At 38.4% G+C, this 16,915-nt stretch overlaps 1 protein-coding gene across 2 annotated transcripts in view; it reads right to left on the minus strand.

Moving 5' to 3' along the window:
* SPAG6 (sperm associated antigen 6) overlaps positions 1-16,915 on the minus strand; it is a 66,375-nt gene that overhangs the window by 22,031 nt on the left and 27,429 nt on the right. For both annotated transcript variants that reach the window (XM_023632241.2, XM_023632242.2), the window contains exons 5-7: positions 4,591-4,796; positions 3,643-3,816; positions 2,301-2,453 (exon numbers count right to left, since the gene is read on the minus strand). In XM_023632241.2, the coding sequence (XP_023488009.1) occupies positions 2,301-2,453; positions 3,643-3,816; positions 4,591-4,796 (533 nt within the window). The remainder of the gene's footprint in view (positions 1-2,300; positions 2,454-3,642; positions 3,817-4,590; positions 4,797-16,915) is intronic.

The raw sequence follows: 16,915 nt of genomic DNA on the forward strand, positions 1-16,915 counted from the left end.
AACTAATTTACCTTAATTATCTGTAACAATCCAACTAAACTAAGAATATCTCTGCAGCGTTTACTCCCCAAATAGAGAGGCATTTAACCAAACAACAGATGCCACAGACTAGTATGTATGCAAAACCAGATTCCACTGTGACAAATTAAAAGTGCTTAGATTTTAAAACCTTCTCTTTTCCTTTGTTAAAAAGTTAATTTAGAATCCTTAAAAAAAATTGCCTTTTCACAAGTATAATAGACCTGAGAACAAAATAACCACTATAGATCTAAAATCAAATGAATAATATGAGCAAGAATCCTATTTAAGTAACTTTCAGATTAAATATATTCACGAAAACCTTTCCTGAAATAGTAAATAAATTTCCATTAATTTTGGTCAACTTTTAAGCAATAGTTTTGCCCATTTTAATATGACTGAATGTCAAAGTAGAAACAATTGCTTTTGCTACACAGATAGCATGTGCTTACATTTTGCATTTTAGGCTTCAATTTTATCTAAACAACCAGAACAGAATGAACTAAAGGGCATCAAATACATCACAGTTTATATATCCAAAGAAGAACCAAATAAATCAAATTATAATTCCAGATTCTGTATAGGCATAATTTTCCAACTAATTTGAGACGATAATAATTATCCCCTTAAATTTAGTACCACAAGAGCAAATACCACGTGGTCACGCTACCATAGCCAAGGCCAAATGATCTATGGACCGCCTTCCTGCACCTTTAAATTTGGTTGTTAAGACCGACTTCCTGAAGAGACCTGCACATTTCTCCACTGGGTCCTTTCTTACAACTAAAACTGTGTGTCTGCCAATATGAAAGGTCAAACCTGTCTTCAGAATGAAGCAACTTTCCAGAAAGTCCATACTTCTGGGACATATCAAGATGGACGCAGCAGGAGGAAAAGAAGACAGCGCCCCCCCACCCCCTCCCCCAACTCTGACTTCCTGGTCTCGGTTGTTAGGAGAGCAAATGAGATAGGGAAGAGGAGTGTGCTTTGAAGATTCTAAAGTGTTACTGAAGTGTGAGGTGTTGTTATTAGTCCTTACAGTATACTGTAGGAAGAGGAAAGAATGAGACTGTACTGTGTGGTTTGCCTCAAACTGCGGCTGCCCCCTTGATCTTCAATCAACTGAAAGACAAACTAGGTGGGAGTGGCCAGCAGCAACCCTGGACCAAAGGAGAGGAGCGCCCCTCCTGCTTCCTTTGGAGAGATACAGGAAGCAAGAGCAATGGCTTCTCCTTTCATCATTCCTCCTACGCGTAAATTAAGCATTCTGACTATCCACAGAAGAACCGAGAATCGGCAATCCCAGCACCATCCCTGCAGTGACCCTTCAGAAAGCAGCGCTCCTGCTCCAGTCACTATCAGAGTCTTCGGTAACAGAAGAAAAGGAAAAGCACGGGATAAAAAGGGGGAGAAGCAAAGAATTATCACGGAATAGGTAGAAAATAAAGATCTGAGGCTCCTTTTATGCTGAGGATTAGCAAGGGATGAAAAAATCCACACTTCTGTTTAACATACAGCAGCAGGTTTCCCATGCTGATAAGACACCCACACCCTGGAGGGTCTCCGGAGATACTGTGGGCACAGGGCGGAAGCATGCCTCAGGGGATCAATATTTACTCATTCAACAAAGATTTTTTGAGCACCTACTATGTGCCAGGGCTACACTATATAGTGGGTTAATACCGAGCTGTAAATTGAGATAAGGCAAAGTCCCTAGAACAAGGAAACAGAAACACCACTATCCATCAGAGACGTGTGCAGTGAACTGCTACATCTAAGAGGAGAAACCAGTTCCTGAGAGCTGATGGAAAGGAAGTGGATAAAAAGGGATGTCCTCACCACTTTCGTCTCCTACCCAAATGACAGGAAAGGGGAGAATGTATGGATCTCTGAGAACAATGAAAACAACGATCAGCCATGTTGTTTATAATGGTTGTTTTTAATCAAAGTATGCTTTACATGTTGGTAACTATGCACAGCCAGTCCTTCAAGACACAAATACGCTTAATATTTAAATACAGATAATAGCAATACTCAAAGGAATTGATATTTGTTGATGTTAAACACTGAGTAAAACTTTAAACCTCCCTCAAAATAAACCTTACTTCAAGCAGTGTTTGGGAAATGTACTAATAAGCCTCGAAAGAAAGCTGAAAAATTCTTTCGGTAATTCTCTCGCCCTCATCAATTCTATTTTATACTCGGCGGGAGAGTATTAATCTGTGGCTCTATCTTAGAATATCTCACTGCAATAACTAGAAGGAGATGAAGCAAGAACCAACCTTGGAAATGATCACCGCCATCGCCAGGTTCTCAGAATGAGCCGCGACATAGCCGAGCATCATGATGCCCGGCAGCCTTATGTTTCCCTTGCAGGACCCGATGCAGTCGATCACGGCCGCAACTCCCCCCGCGTTAACGATCAACTGCGACAGCTAAGAGAAAACGAGAGCCGGGTACTCGTGACCGGAGCAGAAGATGATCTTTAAATATTACTTTAGGATTGCCAAATATTTTTATTTAGGACATAAAAAATCCGGTAAAATCTGAAATATCATCTAGTGAAATTATATTAAAGAAATGTACAAGAATAATAATCCTGCCATTTCAAATGTACAGATATACTCACTGTGAGGAGCTCCACTCTATGGTTTTTTCATGCATGGATGGCACAACTTTTATTCCTGTTACAATGGATGTCAAAATTCCTCACCTACACACCAAGCCTAGGGCTAGTTCATAACTAGCTAACTACTGAAAGCCCCAACTACAGTGCGTGAGTATGAAGCAGCTTAACCACTGAATGTTGAAAGATAATGTCAGACTTGAAATATTCTAGTGTAATTATCCCCCACTTGCTAGCAATGATTACTAGTTGATTGCACCTCAATCTTGAAAAATCTCAACCAAATAAAGATGTTAGATGAAAGAAGGAATGAAAACTTTAAAGTTTAGTGAAATGAAATTGATTAGTCAAAATATACACAGAAAAAGATACATCTTCAGAAGCCACCCAGGCTTGCTTCAGCTCTACTCCTTTGGCATCTAAGAACTCAGAGCGGGAACCACCAGGTAAGAGCAGCTATTACATGGTTACACCAGGCTGGGGGGCCTGGTGGTCTCTCCCGACCTGGAAGTGTACTATCTCTCACTACTCCCAGCTGACCGAAAATGACAAGGATGACAAAGGTCCACAATCCCCACAATCCAGAAATGGAAAGCAGAAAATGGTCAAAAACTGAGATTTCAGACTCAAACTCCATTGATATAACCCTGTGTTTCTTAACCGGGGGCACTTTGTGCCCTGGGAAACATTTGGCAATATATGGAGACGTGTTTATCGTCACACTTGGGGGAGAGGTGCTACTGGCATCTAGTGGGCAGAGGCCAGGGATGCTGCGAAGCATCCATCCAGCAGTGTCCAGGACAGCTCCCCGCAACGAAGAGTTGTCTAGTCCCAAACGCCCATAGTGCTGAGGATGACAGCCCTGACGTAAGCAGATCGTGTGCCACGTCACTGAGGCCCTGTAAACACGTTGATGTTTCACTTAAAAACTAAAACTAACTACATATTATTGTATTTTGAAGCTTTTCTTTTCTTTTCTTTCTTTTTTTTCCTTTTACCTCAGGTGTATGTTTTGCAATCTCCCTAATCAAAGTAGAAGCATTTTTCTTCACGTATTCATCTTTGTCCTTCAAACAGGTGAGAACAACTGGAAAAATCTCTGCTTCAACCACCATTTCTGCCAGATCCACAGAATGTTTTGCAATCTGACTGAGAGCCGAAAGGATCTGACGCTGTTAAGCAAAAACCAAAATAAAACAAAACATTACTACATGGAGTCCACTGCAGAGTTCAGATGTAATTCAAACAGCTTTAGACATATTCAAATTCCTTTATAAAAAGGAAAAAACGATTACATATCCAACATAACCTAAGATTTCTGAGTCTCAAGACATTCACATCCCTGTTTTATACAGAAATAATCAATTTCTTAAATTCCCTAATTTCCAAAATAAATGTCTTAGTTCTCTGTGGACTATTTAAATCTCTATCTATTGCACATGATCAAAGAATGTGACCTTTGAATGAATACTGTTTCTTAATTATATTCTATAAGGTTTTTAAATTCTTAATGTTAACCAAGCAATGGAAAGTTCTTTGAGATGTTATCAGCATCATGCCAAAAATAAGGTGCTAGTTCTGCATCATCATAAGCACAGTAATTTTCTTAAGAAATCCACATATAATAGAGGTGGGCTGGAAGACCTTTAGCTCCTTTCCAATTCCTGAGATTTAATCATTATGTGATTCCTTATTTTAATGATTAATGTTAATACTGATACTACTTCTGATTTTCAGCATTGCACATATTTTTCCCAGTTATGTCTTTATTGTATAACCCTTACAGCTTAATTTTCATATATTAAAAGACCAAAAACATAATATATTCATATCTGTTTTCAATGATAATTTACATTATTTTAAAATGTATACTATTACTCCATACCCATTTCTATTTTCTTAGCTTATCAGCCTGGCCGTTTATTTTTAGGCTTATTTTTGAATACCTTCAGTTTAGCATCGGGGTTCAGGATCATCTGGGCTAAATGAGCAATGGCCCCTGCATCCACTACGGTCTGCGCTAACTCTGGAGAATGCTTTGAAATATCACTGAGGGCTGAAGCAGCAATCCTTTTCAAAGCAACTTCTGGCTCCTGGATACAGAGTACTAAAAGAGGAACAGCTCCCGCATCCACCACAGCTTGTGACAGTTCTGTGGGTCCAAGAAAAGTAATTAAGTGAGTATGGGTGACTGACCCTTGTGCAAGCCATTTTTCACCCTGACAGATACAGCAAAGAAAAAAGGGGAGGGTGTACTTCACTGTCTCGACATCTGCATTTCAAATCAGCCTTTCTGGTTTCATAAACCATGTGGACCAATCCTGAGCTGAAAAGAATACAGGTCAATAGATGGACCCCCATTTACATGAACACATTTGAGGTAGATTAGGCTGAAATGGCTTGTTATTCTTTTTTTTTTTTTAAGAGAGTAAGCAGATGTCAGCTGTTTAAGCTCTGACAATTCTGCACTTCTCAATAGACAAGCATTTTATGCATGGTTTACAATAACAGAGAAAATTAAAGTACCAAAAATTTACCAACCACACTAATTAGGCAGTATTTTGTGCTATTTACATGAGTAAACATTAACATGAATCTTGTGCCAATAATGTTGATTTTTAAATTCCTTTAATCTTACACTTTTAAAAGATTTTTAAAAACTTTGTGCAAAATAAAAAGGTGCATTTTCATTGTGCACATAAAAATATTTTCAAACACGAGATCTACAACTGAAGAACAAATTTTAATATATATCAATGTTAATGTTTAGATAAAGGAATAAATTTATCTTAACCATTTTACATGTCACAAATATGTTTTAAATTTACATGTTGATTTAGTTGTGTGTCCAAGAAAAACAGCTATAAATATAATACATTTTAAATTATAGAGAATGGGAGACAGTCAGACAGACCTATATAATATAGATGTAAAAAATGTCTTTTGAGAAGCATAAAATGTCCTAGTTACAGATTCTACTCTCATTGTATTCACAGACTCTCTTACTGAATCACATACACCCATTTTTAAAATCTCTTCCTTTCAAATTATATTCCCATTTTCCCAGATTTGTAGTGACTTGATAACTTATGTCTTAATAGCCAAACTAAGATATCTATTCAGCATATCACTTGAAGTCTTTGAAGAAAATATGGTATTTAATTTTTCAAAAGATTGGTAATATCACATTTTCTAAGTGGAAATAATGTTCGAAATACAGGTTAATGTCCAATATTTGTTTTCTTTAAATTATTAGAATTATCTTAGAAATCCCAATATTGTGTAAACAATTCATTCATTCTTTCACTATACAAGTATCAATGGAAGGTTACTATGTGTCAGACATTCAACTCTGGTGCAGATGACACACTTCTACATTTGAACACTAGACTGACTAGCAAATATGTTTCAGTTTTTAAAATCTAGTGTAAAATATGAAATACAATGGGAAATTAACATGTAATCTCAAGAACCAGAGGCAGATAGGAGGAAAGTGGTTAAAAGAAGAAGACAACAGCAGCAACAAACCGGAGTATCAACCGAGCAACACAGCAGACTCCTCAAAAGCATCTCTGGGATTCTACTCCGATTGCTTGAAGTTCAACAAGACAGCAGCTGCAGCAGGTGATCACCGTTTCCCTCCTGCCACTCCCACCCAAGGGAAATGGGAAGGAAACACCAGGTGTGATGTTGCATGTAATTTCTAGACACAATTCTCATTTTATGTTAATTATTGGCATGTTGCTTAATTTAATTCAGTCCAGATTATACGGGTGTTGTATAGTAATATGAACTCTATCCGTACATATTTAAGGGCACCTGGCATATATATAATGGGCTGAACATTTTGTTTTGAGAGAGAATATAAGGATTAGTTCATCTGTTTATATATTCTCACTTTTATACATAGTTTCCAAGAGTAAAGAATATGCAGCAAGTTACAACTGCTTAAAAGTACTGTTAATAAAAACTTAAGGTTCTTTTAAAAAAAATACCTATCTTTGTAATTCTGATATTTTATCATTTCCTTGAATAACTATTAGAGTGCCATATGCTCCTTTCCCTGAACTCTATCATGTTAATAACAAAGCAAACTTCGATAAAGTTTGGCTTGTTACCCCATGCCATCCTGAGCTGTTTCCTCTTCTCTCTAGAGCAATGACGTTGAGTGCGGGGAAGGCTGGAGACAGCATGGAGGAAGATTTGTCGTGAAGCTTGTAAGGACCTGGACTGGGCCCCGCAATTTTCTACTTGCAGTTTCATATACTTTACATCTCCAAATTTATATGATGCTACAAAACCAGGATCTGCTCCTAGGTGGCACACGTTATTTATAAATAATGTTGTTCTACTTTCATACACATATTAGGTATAAAACAGTGGACATATAAGTAAAAATACAGTAAGCCTAAAGAATGCACACTATTCTATGTTACACCTACTACAGGCTATTTCGTCCTGCCTCTGTCACACTTTTTTCTATGGCATATCTTTCTCCTCTTCCCTACTTTTGCTCCCTCGGGCATTTCTGTGCCAGTCACTGTTGGTGTCTACCCAATAGCCTTTGTCAGCCAGGACATGGGCTTGTGAACCAATCCTGGCCAATGGGACATGAGCAGAAGTCAGCAGGAAGCCACCTGTGAGAAGTTTTCCTCTGTCATAAACAGATACACAGGAGGAAACACTGCCTCTTCTCTGCTGGACATAGTCGTTTCCGCAGATGACATCTGGAACTCCTACAACCATCTTGCAACTATAACAGAAGAAATCACCAATACGCTGAGGATGGCTGAGTACAAAAATGAAAAACATCTGGGTCCTCCATGACACTGTTCAGCTGCATGACCGACCTTGGAACTGCCCCGACTCTGAACTTTGTGTCATGTGAAATTAAAAATGTCCTTACTGTTTAAGCCATTTGTAGTTGATATTCTGTAGCTTATAGCCAAAAACCTCCTGATAGACTTCTGTTCTCTCTCATGCTCAGTGTATGTACCTATTTGCCTCACTTCCTTCAGTCATTGAGTGTTCATTAAGTGCTTACTATGTGCTAGGAACTTGGCTAGATGTTGGAGCAGCAGAATCGAGTAAAACACTGCTCTGTTCTAGAAGGCTCTGCTCAGGGTGAATATATGAACAGGCTCCTACCAGCAGAGAACAGAGCTAGGAGTCGATTCTGTGGAGTGTTGGGGGAAGATGTATACAGGGTCCATTTCAGGGAGTGCTTCCACCGTACTTCCTTCTCCTTTTTTCTTTGGTCCCATGCTTTCCTATTCTAAAAAAAGCAGTAGTAACCCAGACACATACAAAATTCTGACGTATTTAAAAATAACTTCCCACAGGAGAAATCTCATGGAGCTCCTTTTTAGACTCCAATTTGGAAATGAGTTTGGGCTCAATTAACTATCATGTTTATGAAATCAGGACTGGTATGTACAGAGTCAGATGCTCATAAAAGGTCTGACCAAAGACAAGCAGTGAGCCAAGAAATTTATCTTCATTATCTGAGAAATCTTAGCCTCATTTTAAATTTTAAGTGAATCTTCAAAAAATTCTTTAAAAATACATCTTCTATTGTGCAATAACGTGACATAATCATATGTACTGTTGATAACAAAATTAAAAGTAGTTATGCAAAGAAAAATGCAGAGAAAAAAGCTATACGTTATACCAACATACTAACAGCATTTATACTGGGTTGATGGTGATATGTTTTTCTTCTTTATTTGCCAATTTTCTTCAATGTGATTATACATTTTTAAAAAATTAAAGAAATATGAGCATGTCTTTTGTTCATACATACAGCTACTTCTGGGGCTAACTATACTAACATTACTATTAAAAAGGAAAAATAAATATAAACATTTTAACTTGTTTCTCAATATGGCAGAAAGTTTATTTTTAAAAAATGGTGCAAATATATGCCTCCTTTACACAAAATTTTAGGAAAGAGTATATAATTATTCCTTGAAGAATTACTAATATATACTAGAAATATTGTCCATTTACTTATTCACAGTTTCCTTCTTGCCTTAATTCATACCCTTATTACACTTACATTAAAATATTACATTTTTGAAACGTTAAGCATTCTGCATTTTTAACAATTTTTTAGACTGCAAATGGTCAGAGGGAAGAAAACTGTCCAGTAGCACCTTCCTTATTCATAAATAGTAATCAAAGCCATTTATTGCATACATGTAGACAATGAATATCCAGCCCCCAAAGCTGATGGTCCGCTGTTTCAGTACAGGAATAACTGGTTGTGTTTGGCCTCATGAAAGCTCACTGTTGAGTGAAAGAACGAGGCCGCCTCCTCTGAGAGAGGACATCCTGTCCCCCTCTCTGTTTTTCCATAAGTCTTTCTAATAATGTTTATCAGGCTTACGTGCACATATAATTCTCTGTATATTAATAACGAGAAAATTTGGGGCAACAACCCTTTGCTTCTCACAGTCTTGCCTTAAGAATTTTACTCCATGCTGTTCTTGGGATCTGGGTTTTTCGTTTGGGGGGAGTTTTTTCCTAACAAAATAAAGGCTGATCTTATAGTGCTCCCTCACTAACAGGTGTGAAGTGTTACAATTTAAATGGATCAAAATCTTCAACTTAGAATAGTCAAAAAAGCTCAGTACAATTTTAGGCTTAATTTTAAAACAAAAACAGACAAAAGGAGGACTTTTAATATCAACAACATTCTCAAAATTAGTACTATCTAAAGCTGGATGAGGGGACTATTAGAAATGACTTGATGTTGAGAAGGGAACAGGGAGACGGGATGCCCGTCTGCACGGAATCAGCACGGCTGTTAGAGGGAAAGCTAGGTGAGTCACGCAGGAGCGATTTTGCACTAATAGAGCTCACAGTGGCCTCAAGCCCTCCTCTTGACAGTTATGGCTAGCTGTTGGTTTAGATCAGGGGTGGGAAACTCAAACACCTACAGGGCCCAGGCAAGTAATTAAAATAAATAAACCAGAGGATGTGCGAACAACACCGAGTAGGAGAGCAGTCACAAAATGGAACAGTACGTGCACCAGCTACTCCTAGGAGCAGCAATTGCTTAATTCAGCCCAGTGTTGCCATATAGGCATCTATGAGGAATATAGGCCTACTCTTGTCAGATCCTTTGATTTTTTTCAATAGAAGTCAGAAATCTGATTTTTAATGTGAAATTGCCTGGTTTTTAAGCACTGGCAACTTTTTTTGAATGTGTGAGACAACATAGTGTAGGCCAAATAAAACACATCCGTCTGTGGGCCAGTGACAGCCTGTGACCACCATTTTACAAAGCTAGGCTTAAACCTCACACCTGCTAAACCACCTGTGGGGCCTTTCTTGGGGTGGAAAGGTGATGTTCTTTCTACCTGTGATTCCTGAAGTCATGTTTGGAGTTATAAAGGAAACACCACTATGGTGGTCATATAAGAAAATTCAGAGGAGAATTCCAAGAAATTGATGAAAATCTAAAATTTGGGCTGCAAAAAATGATTAATCTAAACACATATTATGATACTCAACTAATTCTGCAAATAATAAAGACGTAGGAGAGAAGAACTTGAGCAAAATTTAAGCGAGCCATCTGAGGACTCAGAAAAAGGACTCAAAATTAAGAGGCTCTCCAAAAGAAAAAAAAGGAAGGGAAAAAATACATATTTAGCACATTAATTCAAAAATAATTACACAGGGGCCACCTCCACAGCCGAGTGGTTAAGTTCGCGCGCTCCGCTGCAGCGGCCCAGGGTTTGGATCCTGGGTGCGGACATGGCACCGCTCATCAGGCCACGTTGAGGTGGCATCCCACATCCCACAACTAGAAGGACCTGCAACTAAGATATACGACTATGTACGGGGGGCGGGGGGTGGGAAATAAAGCAGGAAAAAAAAAAAGATTGCCAACAGCTGTTAGCCCAGGTGCCAATCTTTAAAAAAATAATAATAATAATAATTACACAAATCAAATGTCTGAAGAACTCTAATTTCTTTTAACTTTATTGCTTTTTAATTAATTTTTTCAAACACTGCTTTTAACTCACTATTTCGAAGCCCTATGAAAAGTTATATTTGTTTCATTAAGAAGTAAAAGAAAGTTATAAATTATTGTTTCTTTGAACTTAGGTGGCCCATATATTAGTTTAAAGATAGCCTGGTTTTCACATCTGGCTGTAAAATATATAGCTATATCACTTCAAAATCTTTTAAAATAAAGCAGTTCTGTACACTCTGCTTTGACGGCCTGCAGTTCATGAGTTTGGATCCTGGGTGTGGACCTACTCCACTCATCAGCCATGCTGTGGAGGCATCTCATGTATAAAGTAGAGGAGGATTGGCACAGATGTTAGCTCAGAGCGAATCTTCCTCAAGCAAAAAAAAAAGAGAGGAGGATTGGCAATGGATGTTATCTCAGGATGAATCTTCCTCACCACACACACGCAAAAAATTCCTACCATGTATATTAATCTTATGTTAATAATAGTCATCCCATTTAACCACATTTTTCATGATTGAGTGAATTTTAGTAAAAACAAAAAATTTATGGTGCTGCAATTGCCAAAGCTGGTTATTTACTGGCTATACTTTGGTACGATTTTAGTAATGTCACTTCCAACGTAGAAGACATTTGTCTAGTTTTTGGTCTAACCCAGCTGTTTACAACTGGCATAGTTATCTACTACTGTGTAACAAATCATACCAAAGTTAGAAGCTTAAAACAGGAAATATTTAATATCTCATAGTTTCTGTAGGTAGGAATCCAGGAACAGCTTAGCTGGGTGGTTCGGGTGGGACCTCTCACTAGGCTGCAATCAAGAAGTCAGCTGGGGCTGCCATGTCTGAGACTTGACTGGGTCTGGGGATCTGCTTCCAAGCACACTCACAGGAATGCTAGAAGATGGCTTCCATTCCTTGCCACTTCTGGGACTTTTCCATAGGCTTCTCATAATGAGGCTTCCCCCAACGGGAGGGATCCAAAAGAGAGAACCCAAGACAAAAGCTGCAGTCTTTTACAATCTAGCCTCAGAAGTGACAGCCCATCACTCCAGCTATATTTCCCTGGTACAGTGTGGGAGGAGACTATGCAAGGACGTCAATAATAGGAGGCAGGCATCTTTAGGGGGCCATCGTGGAAGCTGGCTACCACGAAAACCTTTCTTCTTCACCAACACACCTGAGAGAGGCAGCATCCTTCCACAGGCAGCAATGACTCACTATGGCTATAAGTCTGAGCCAAGAGCTTGACTCTCCCACTGCAGGTGGGAGTGAGAAAAGGGTGGAGAGGGAACTTGCAAATTAGTATAAAAAAATCTAATCAATAATTTTTATCTCCTCCATTAACAAATACCATTTTTCCTGCTCTCATCATTTCTACTTCTCTCCACCCAATCTTCAGAGCCATTGGTCTAACCTTTACACATGGGTTGAGCGTTTGAGCGGTTAGGGTTAACACACATACACATGCTTTGAAGGCTAAATAACTCTGGGCCCTTTAAAAAGTCAAGTGAGTCAAATGAGCCACTGATACGGAGTTAATGGGGCCTTAGTAAGAAATTACAGTGAGCTGGGATGGAGGGCCCACCTTACAGGGCTCAAGCATAAAAAAAGCAACTCAAAATATGGTAAGGAAAAGTAAGAAGTGGAGACAAGAGAGAGAGAAGGTGGAGAAAGACAAAGACTTGAGTACAGCCTTGGAAGATAATAGCTAGCATAAGATTTAAGGCAATTTTTAAAACCCCAATTTCAGCAATTTTTAGTTTTTGACCTAACTATTTAACAGCTGAAACTTAGCTTAATAGAATAAGGCAAAACTACAGAGTAGGCCTGGAATGCCCTTGTAATGAAGAAAATAACAATAAATTACTTGCAATCAGATCTTTACAAAATATACTTTTTGTATCTAGAAACTTGTTTGTTTGTTTTCCACTTGCTTTATATAATGTTGCAACCACAGTTGTAGTTTCACTCCACCTACAATTTTACAGTCTGCTTTTTAAAAAAAACTTAAATGGAAAATGCATATTTTGTTATTCAAACTTCACCGGCATTCATTCTCTGCTCCACCCAGCCCAGTTTTAAAGTTCTTGCCTTCCAGGGGCCCAGGGTGATGACAGAGGGTAAACAGTACAGGACCAGTGGTGCCCTGGAGGAATTCTCTATCAGAACACACAAAGGAGAGAGGAAACAGAAAAGAAACATTGGACGGTTAGAAGGTTTACACGGCGTTTTTATAAAAGCGGTCCCTGTCAGCCGTTCTTGGTGTGATTCCCTCCAAGCGGTTCCTTGATGCTACTCGTGGACTTCCACTGTCTGCGTTTATTCCACAGGATGGAGCCAGCCCAACATTTTCAATAACTGCATAATATCCCACTGAGTAAATATTCCAGAATTTACTTAACCATTCCCCCACCTTAGGACATTTAATTGTTTGGTTTGGGTTTTGCCACTATACAGTATAGTGAACTTCTTTCTGCATTAAGATTATTAAAACACCACCATCTATTATCTCACACTTTCTGTGGATCAGGGATCCAGGACCAGCTCAGCCGGGTGGGTTTGGCTCAGTTTCTCATAAAGTTGCTGTTACACGGTCAGCTGAGGTTGTAGTCATGTGAAGGCACGACTAGGGGAGGATTTGCTTCTAGGCTCACTCATGTAGTGGTTAGGAAGCCCCACTTTGCTGCTAGTAGTTGGGGACCTCAGTTTCTCCACATAGGTCTTTCCATAGGCTGCCTGAGTGTCCTCATATCAGAGCAGCTGGCTTCCCCCAGAGCAAGTAATGAGAGAATGAGAGACGGACCCCACAAGAGAAGTTTCAGTTATAGCTGGTCATCTATTCTCAAAAGAGACACACCATCATTTCTGCCATGCTCTAGAGATCACACAGACCAATCCTGGTGCGATGTGGGAGGGGACTCTACAAGGGTGTGAATACCAGGACACAGCATCTTCGAGCAGCATCTTGGAGGCTGGCTACCACAGGTCATACATGGTCACGTGCATATATAACTCCACAGGTTCTACAAACATACATACATGCACATCCACGTGCACGCATGTGTGCATTTTCTTGAGACAGAGGCCCAGAGGTGAAATTACTGAGGGGAAGGGTGTTGACATTTTTTGAAGTTCTCATATTTTTAGATCAAACCACATGAAACTGCTGTTTTTGTTAAGTCAAAATCAACTGAATATAGGTAATTTCACATAGGTCAACCTAATACACATTGCAACATTGTTTTCCAAAGGGGGCATATCATTATATGCCCCCATCAACAATGTGTGAGGCTGGCAGTGTGGTCACTTACTAAGCACATGTTAGCCCTTACATCAAGTAAGTGATTGCTCAAAGTTGAATCATCATTCACTTCTCCCCAAATGGTATTTTTAGTTCCATATTCCTTAACCTACTGTACAGTATGGTTTAGTTACACTGATTAATAAACATGGATATTAAATATGACTGCTTAAGATGGCATTACTACCATATTGCCTTTTAGCAAATAACCACAAAGCATAGGCACAGTAATTCTAAGTCAGAGCTGTCCAATGGGAATGTGAGCCACAGATGTAATTTTAAATTTTCTAGTAGCCACATTTAGAAAGTAAACATAAATAGGTAAAATTTTAACAATATATATTATTTAATACAATATATATAAAATATAATTTCAACATGTAATCAATATTTTAGAATTTTAATGAGATATTTCACACTCTTTTTTTAGTACCAAGTCTTAGAAATTTGGTGTATATTCTGCACTTACAGCATGTCTCAATTCAGCTGCTAAATTTTCACTGGAAGCAACCTGTATTTAGATTTCAAAAAGTTTACTGTTGAAAAAGTAGATTCACATATCTAATCATGCATAAAAATTTTCCAATAATTGATTATCAATTTTTAAAATTAAATTAATTAAAAGACAATAAAATTTATAATTAGTTCCTCACATACATTAGCCGCAATTCAAGTATGTGATAGTGACATGTGACCAGGGGCTACCATGTTGGTAAAACTGTAGTGTGAAATCAAAGAAGATATAGAGAAATATTCTATAGCTAGTAACAGAATTATGACACAAATGGTTAAATATTTGAAGCTCATACCTTTTTAAGGCCAGAAGTCCTAACTTGAGCAAAATGCTTTGATGCAATGAACTTATACTACATTTTTATAGCAAGTTGGTTCATTCATTTAAAACCACAGATAAGAGCAAAGTAGGACCAAAAAATAACTGTGCAAAATCAGTCCGATGACATGGTAATTATAAAGCAAATCTTTTCCTGTAGATGGTAGATTTAAAAATTTATGGTAAGAAAAGATGATGAACATGACTTATTCCAAAGCACAATTCTTATGCTAACAAAGTCCTAAGCTTTTAATAGCTAATCTCTTTTGTGGATGTTTGTGAAATGCTTAATTGGAGTACTTTCAAATTTCAGTCAAGTACACTATGCCTAATGTACTTCTAGAAATTCAGATGTGCACAAAAGTGTTTTTCCTCTCAATATCTAAAAGGTGTTAGGAGGATTTATACACTAGTGACTGGAAAACAAGCCAAGTTCAAGAAACAATTTTGTTTAAACTCAAAAAATACGTTATGCTGCACTGTTCAAACTCTGTTTACTTCCAAATCACTAAGACACAAATACCCCTGTTTACCCACTCAGCACACCCACGTTCAGTGACCTTTCTCGCACAGGTATTTGCACTGAGCAGAAGCCTCAGATGAAAACAATGATAGGTGCCATCAGGTGGAGGAAGTATCCTGTGGGGTGGAGGACTTTCCTCCCGCCTACGACTGCGCTATCAATGTCATTTCTTCCTTTTGTTTCTGTGCCCAAAGGCTGTTCAGTGGTTATCTGAGTGTAACAAAGTTCTTAAGAAGAAAATTAAGAGTCCCCTTTCTGCCATGGCCCAACAACACAACTCATGACTCACCTTTCACTTGGTCCAATGTAGAAGACCCCACGTATTCTACACACTCTCAAGACAGCACGTTTCTGTCCTGTTATGCCCAGCTGTCTGGATGACCTTTATGCTCATCTGTATCAGTTGCTCCATCTGAGATGGTAAAGCCCTAGAGATGAAATACTAGCCAACCCATTTTTACCCAGTACAGTAAAAAAGATATGAGAACACACGTAAGTGCCTCAGATACTTTTTTTTTTTTTTTGAGGAAGATTAGCCCTGAGCTAACTGCCGGCAATCCTCCACTTTTTGCTGAGGAAGGCTGGCCCTGAGCTAATATCCGTGCCCAACTTCCTCTACTTTATATGTGGGACGCCTGCCACAGCCTGGCTTACCAAGTGGTGCCATGTCCGCACCCGGGATCCAAACTGATGAACCCCGAGCCGCCGAAGCGGAACATGTGCACTTAACTGCTGCGCCACCGGGCCAGCCCCTCAAATACTTTTTGATGATTACAATGATGACAGTGGTGATAAAGAAATTGTTCGCCTCATATATAAAGTCATACGCCTCAATGACTTAGGCATCTAAGTCATTATATGTATGTAATGAGATTACATAATTATATTTTATTGTTCCATATTCTGAATTCTAAAAAACTCACAAGATTTTATTAACCAAGAGTTTCTAACTTTAAAAATTACAATAAATAAATACAGAAGAATTCACAACTTATCTTTTATCACCACACAAACTAACCCTAAAAATGACTAACACATTAGGTAACTACTGGGTAAAGTTATAATTAAAATGTTATTTTGTTTAACACATTTTACCTCTTTGTCCAAAGAACACAGAAGAGACATTTATTTTCACTTTTTCTTCCCTGCCACCTAAATAAACAGAAAACTATTTGTGGAAATAAATGTTAGAATCAAAATAGGTGTGGTATATAATATAGAAAATCCCATAACATTGTATGCCTCTCTGTTTATGTGTTCATCAACCCCTACAGGATAAAATAAGTTATAAAAAGGAAAGATAGTACCGACATCAACATTAGTATCTGCAGGCATCAGGAAAGACTTTTGTCTGGGGGCTTTGAAAATAATTTCTGACTCGCAGGCTCTAGTCCCCTCCTCCTGGTCCATCCACGCTCTAAGACACACAGTACAAAGTCCCTGGTTATCTCAGACATTCGTCACTAAGATGTGGATTTTTGAAAGGTTAACTGCTGCTTCCTGAGCCTGTTCCACATGGCTTAGGCTGTTGGTATTTATATATGCGTGGCATGAGAAGAATATTTGCAAAAATTCTGAATTTTAAAATTCTTTTCTCCTTTCATCATTTCATCCTTCTACACCAGATAG

Source organism: Equus caballus, chromosome 29, assembly GCF_041296265.1.
Source record: "Equus caballus isolate H_3958 breed thoroughbred chromosome 29, TB-T2T, whole genome shotgun sequence".
NCBI classification, from domain to species: domain Eukaryota; kingdom Metazoa; phylum Chordata; class Mammalia; order Perissodactyla; family Equidae; genus Equus; species Equus caballus.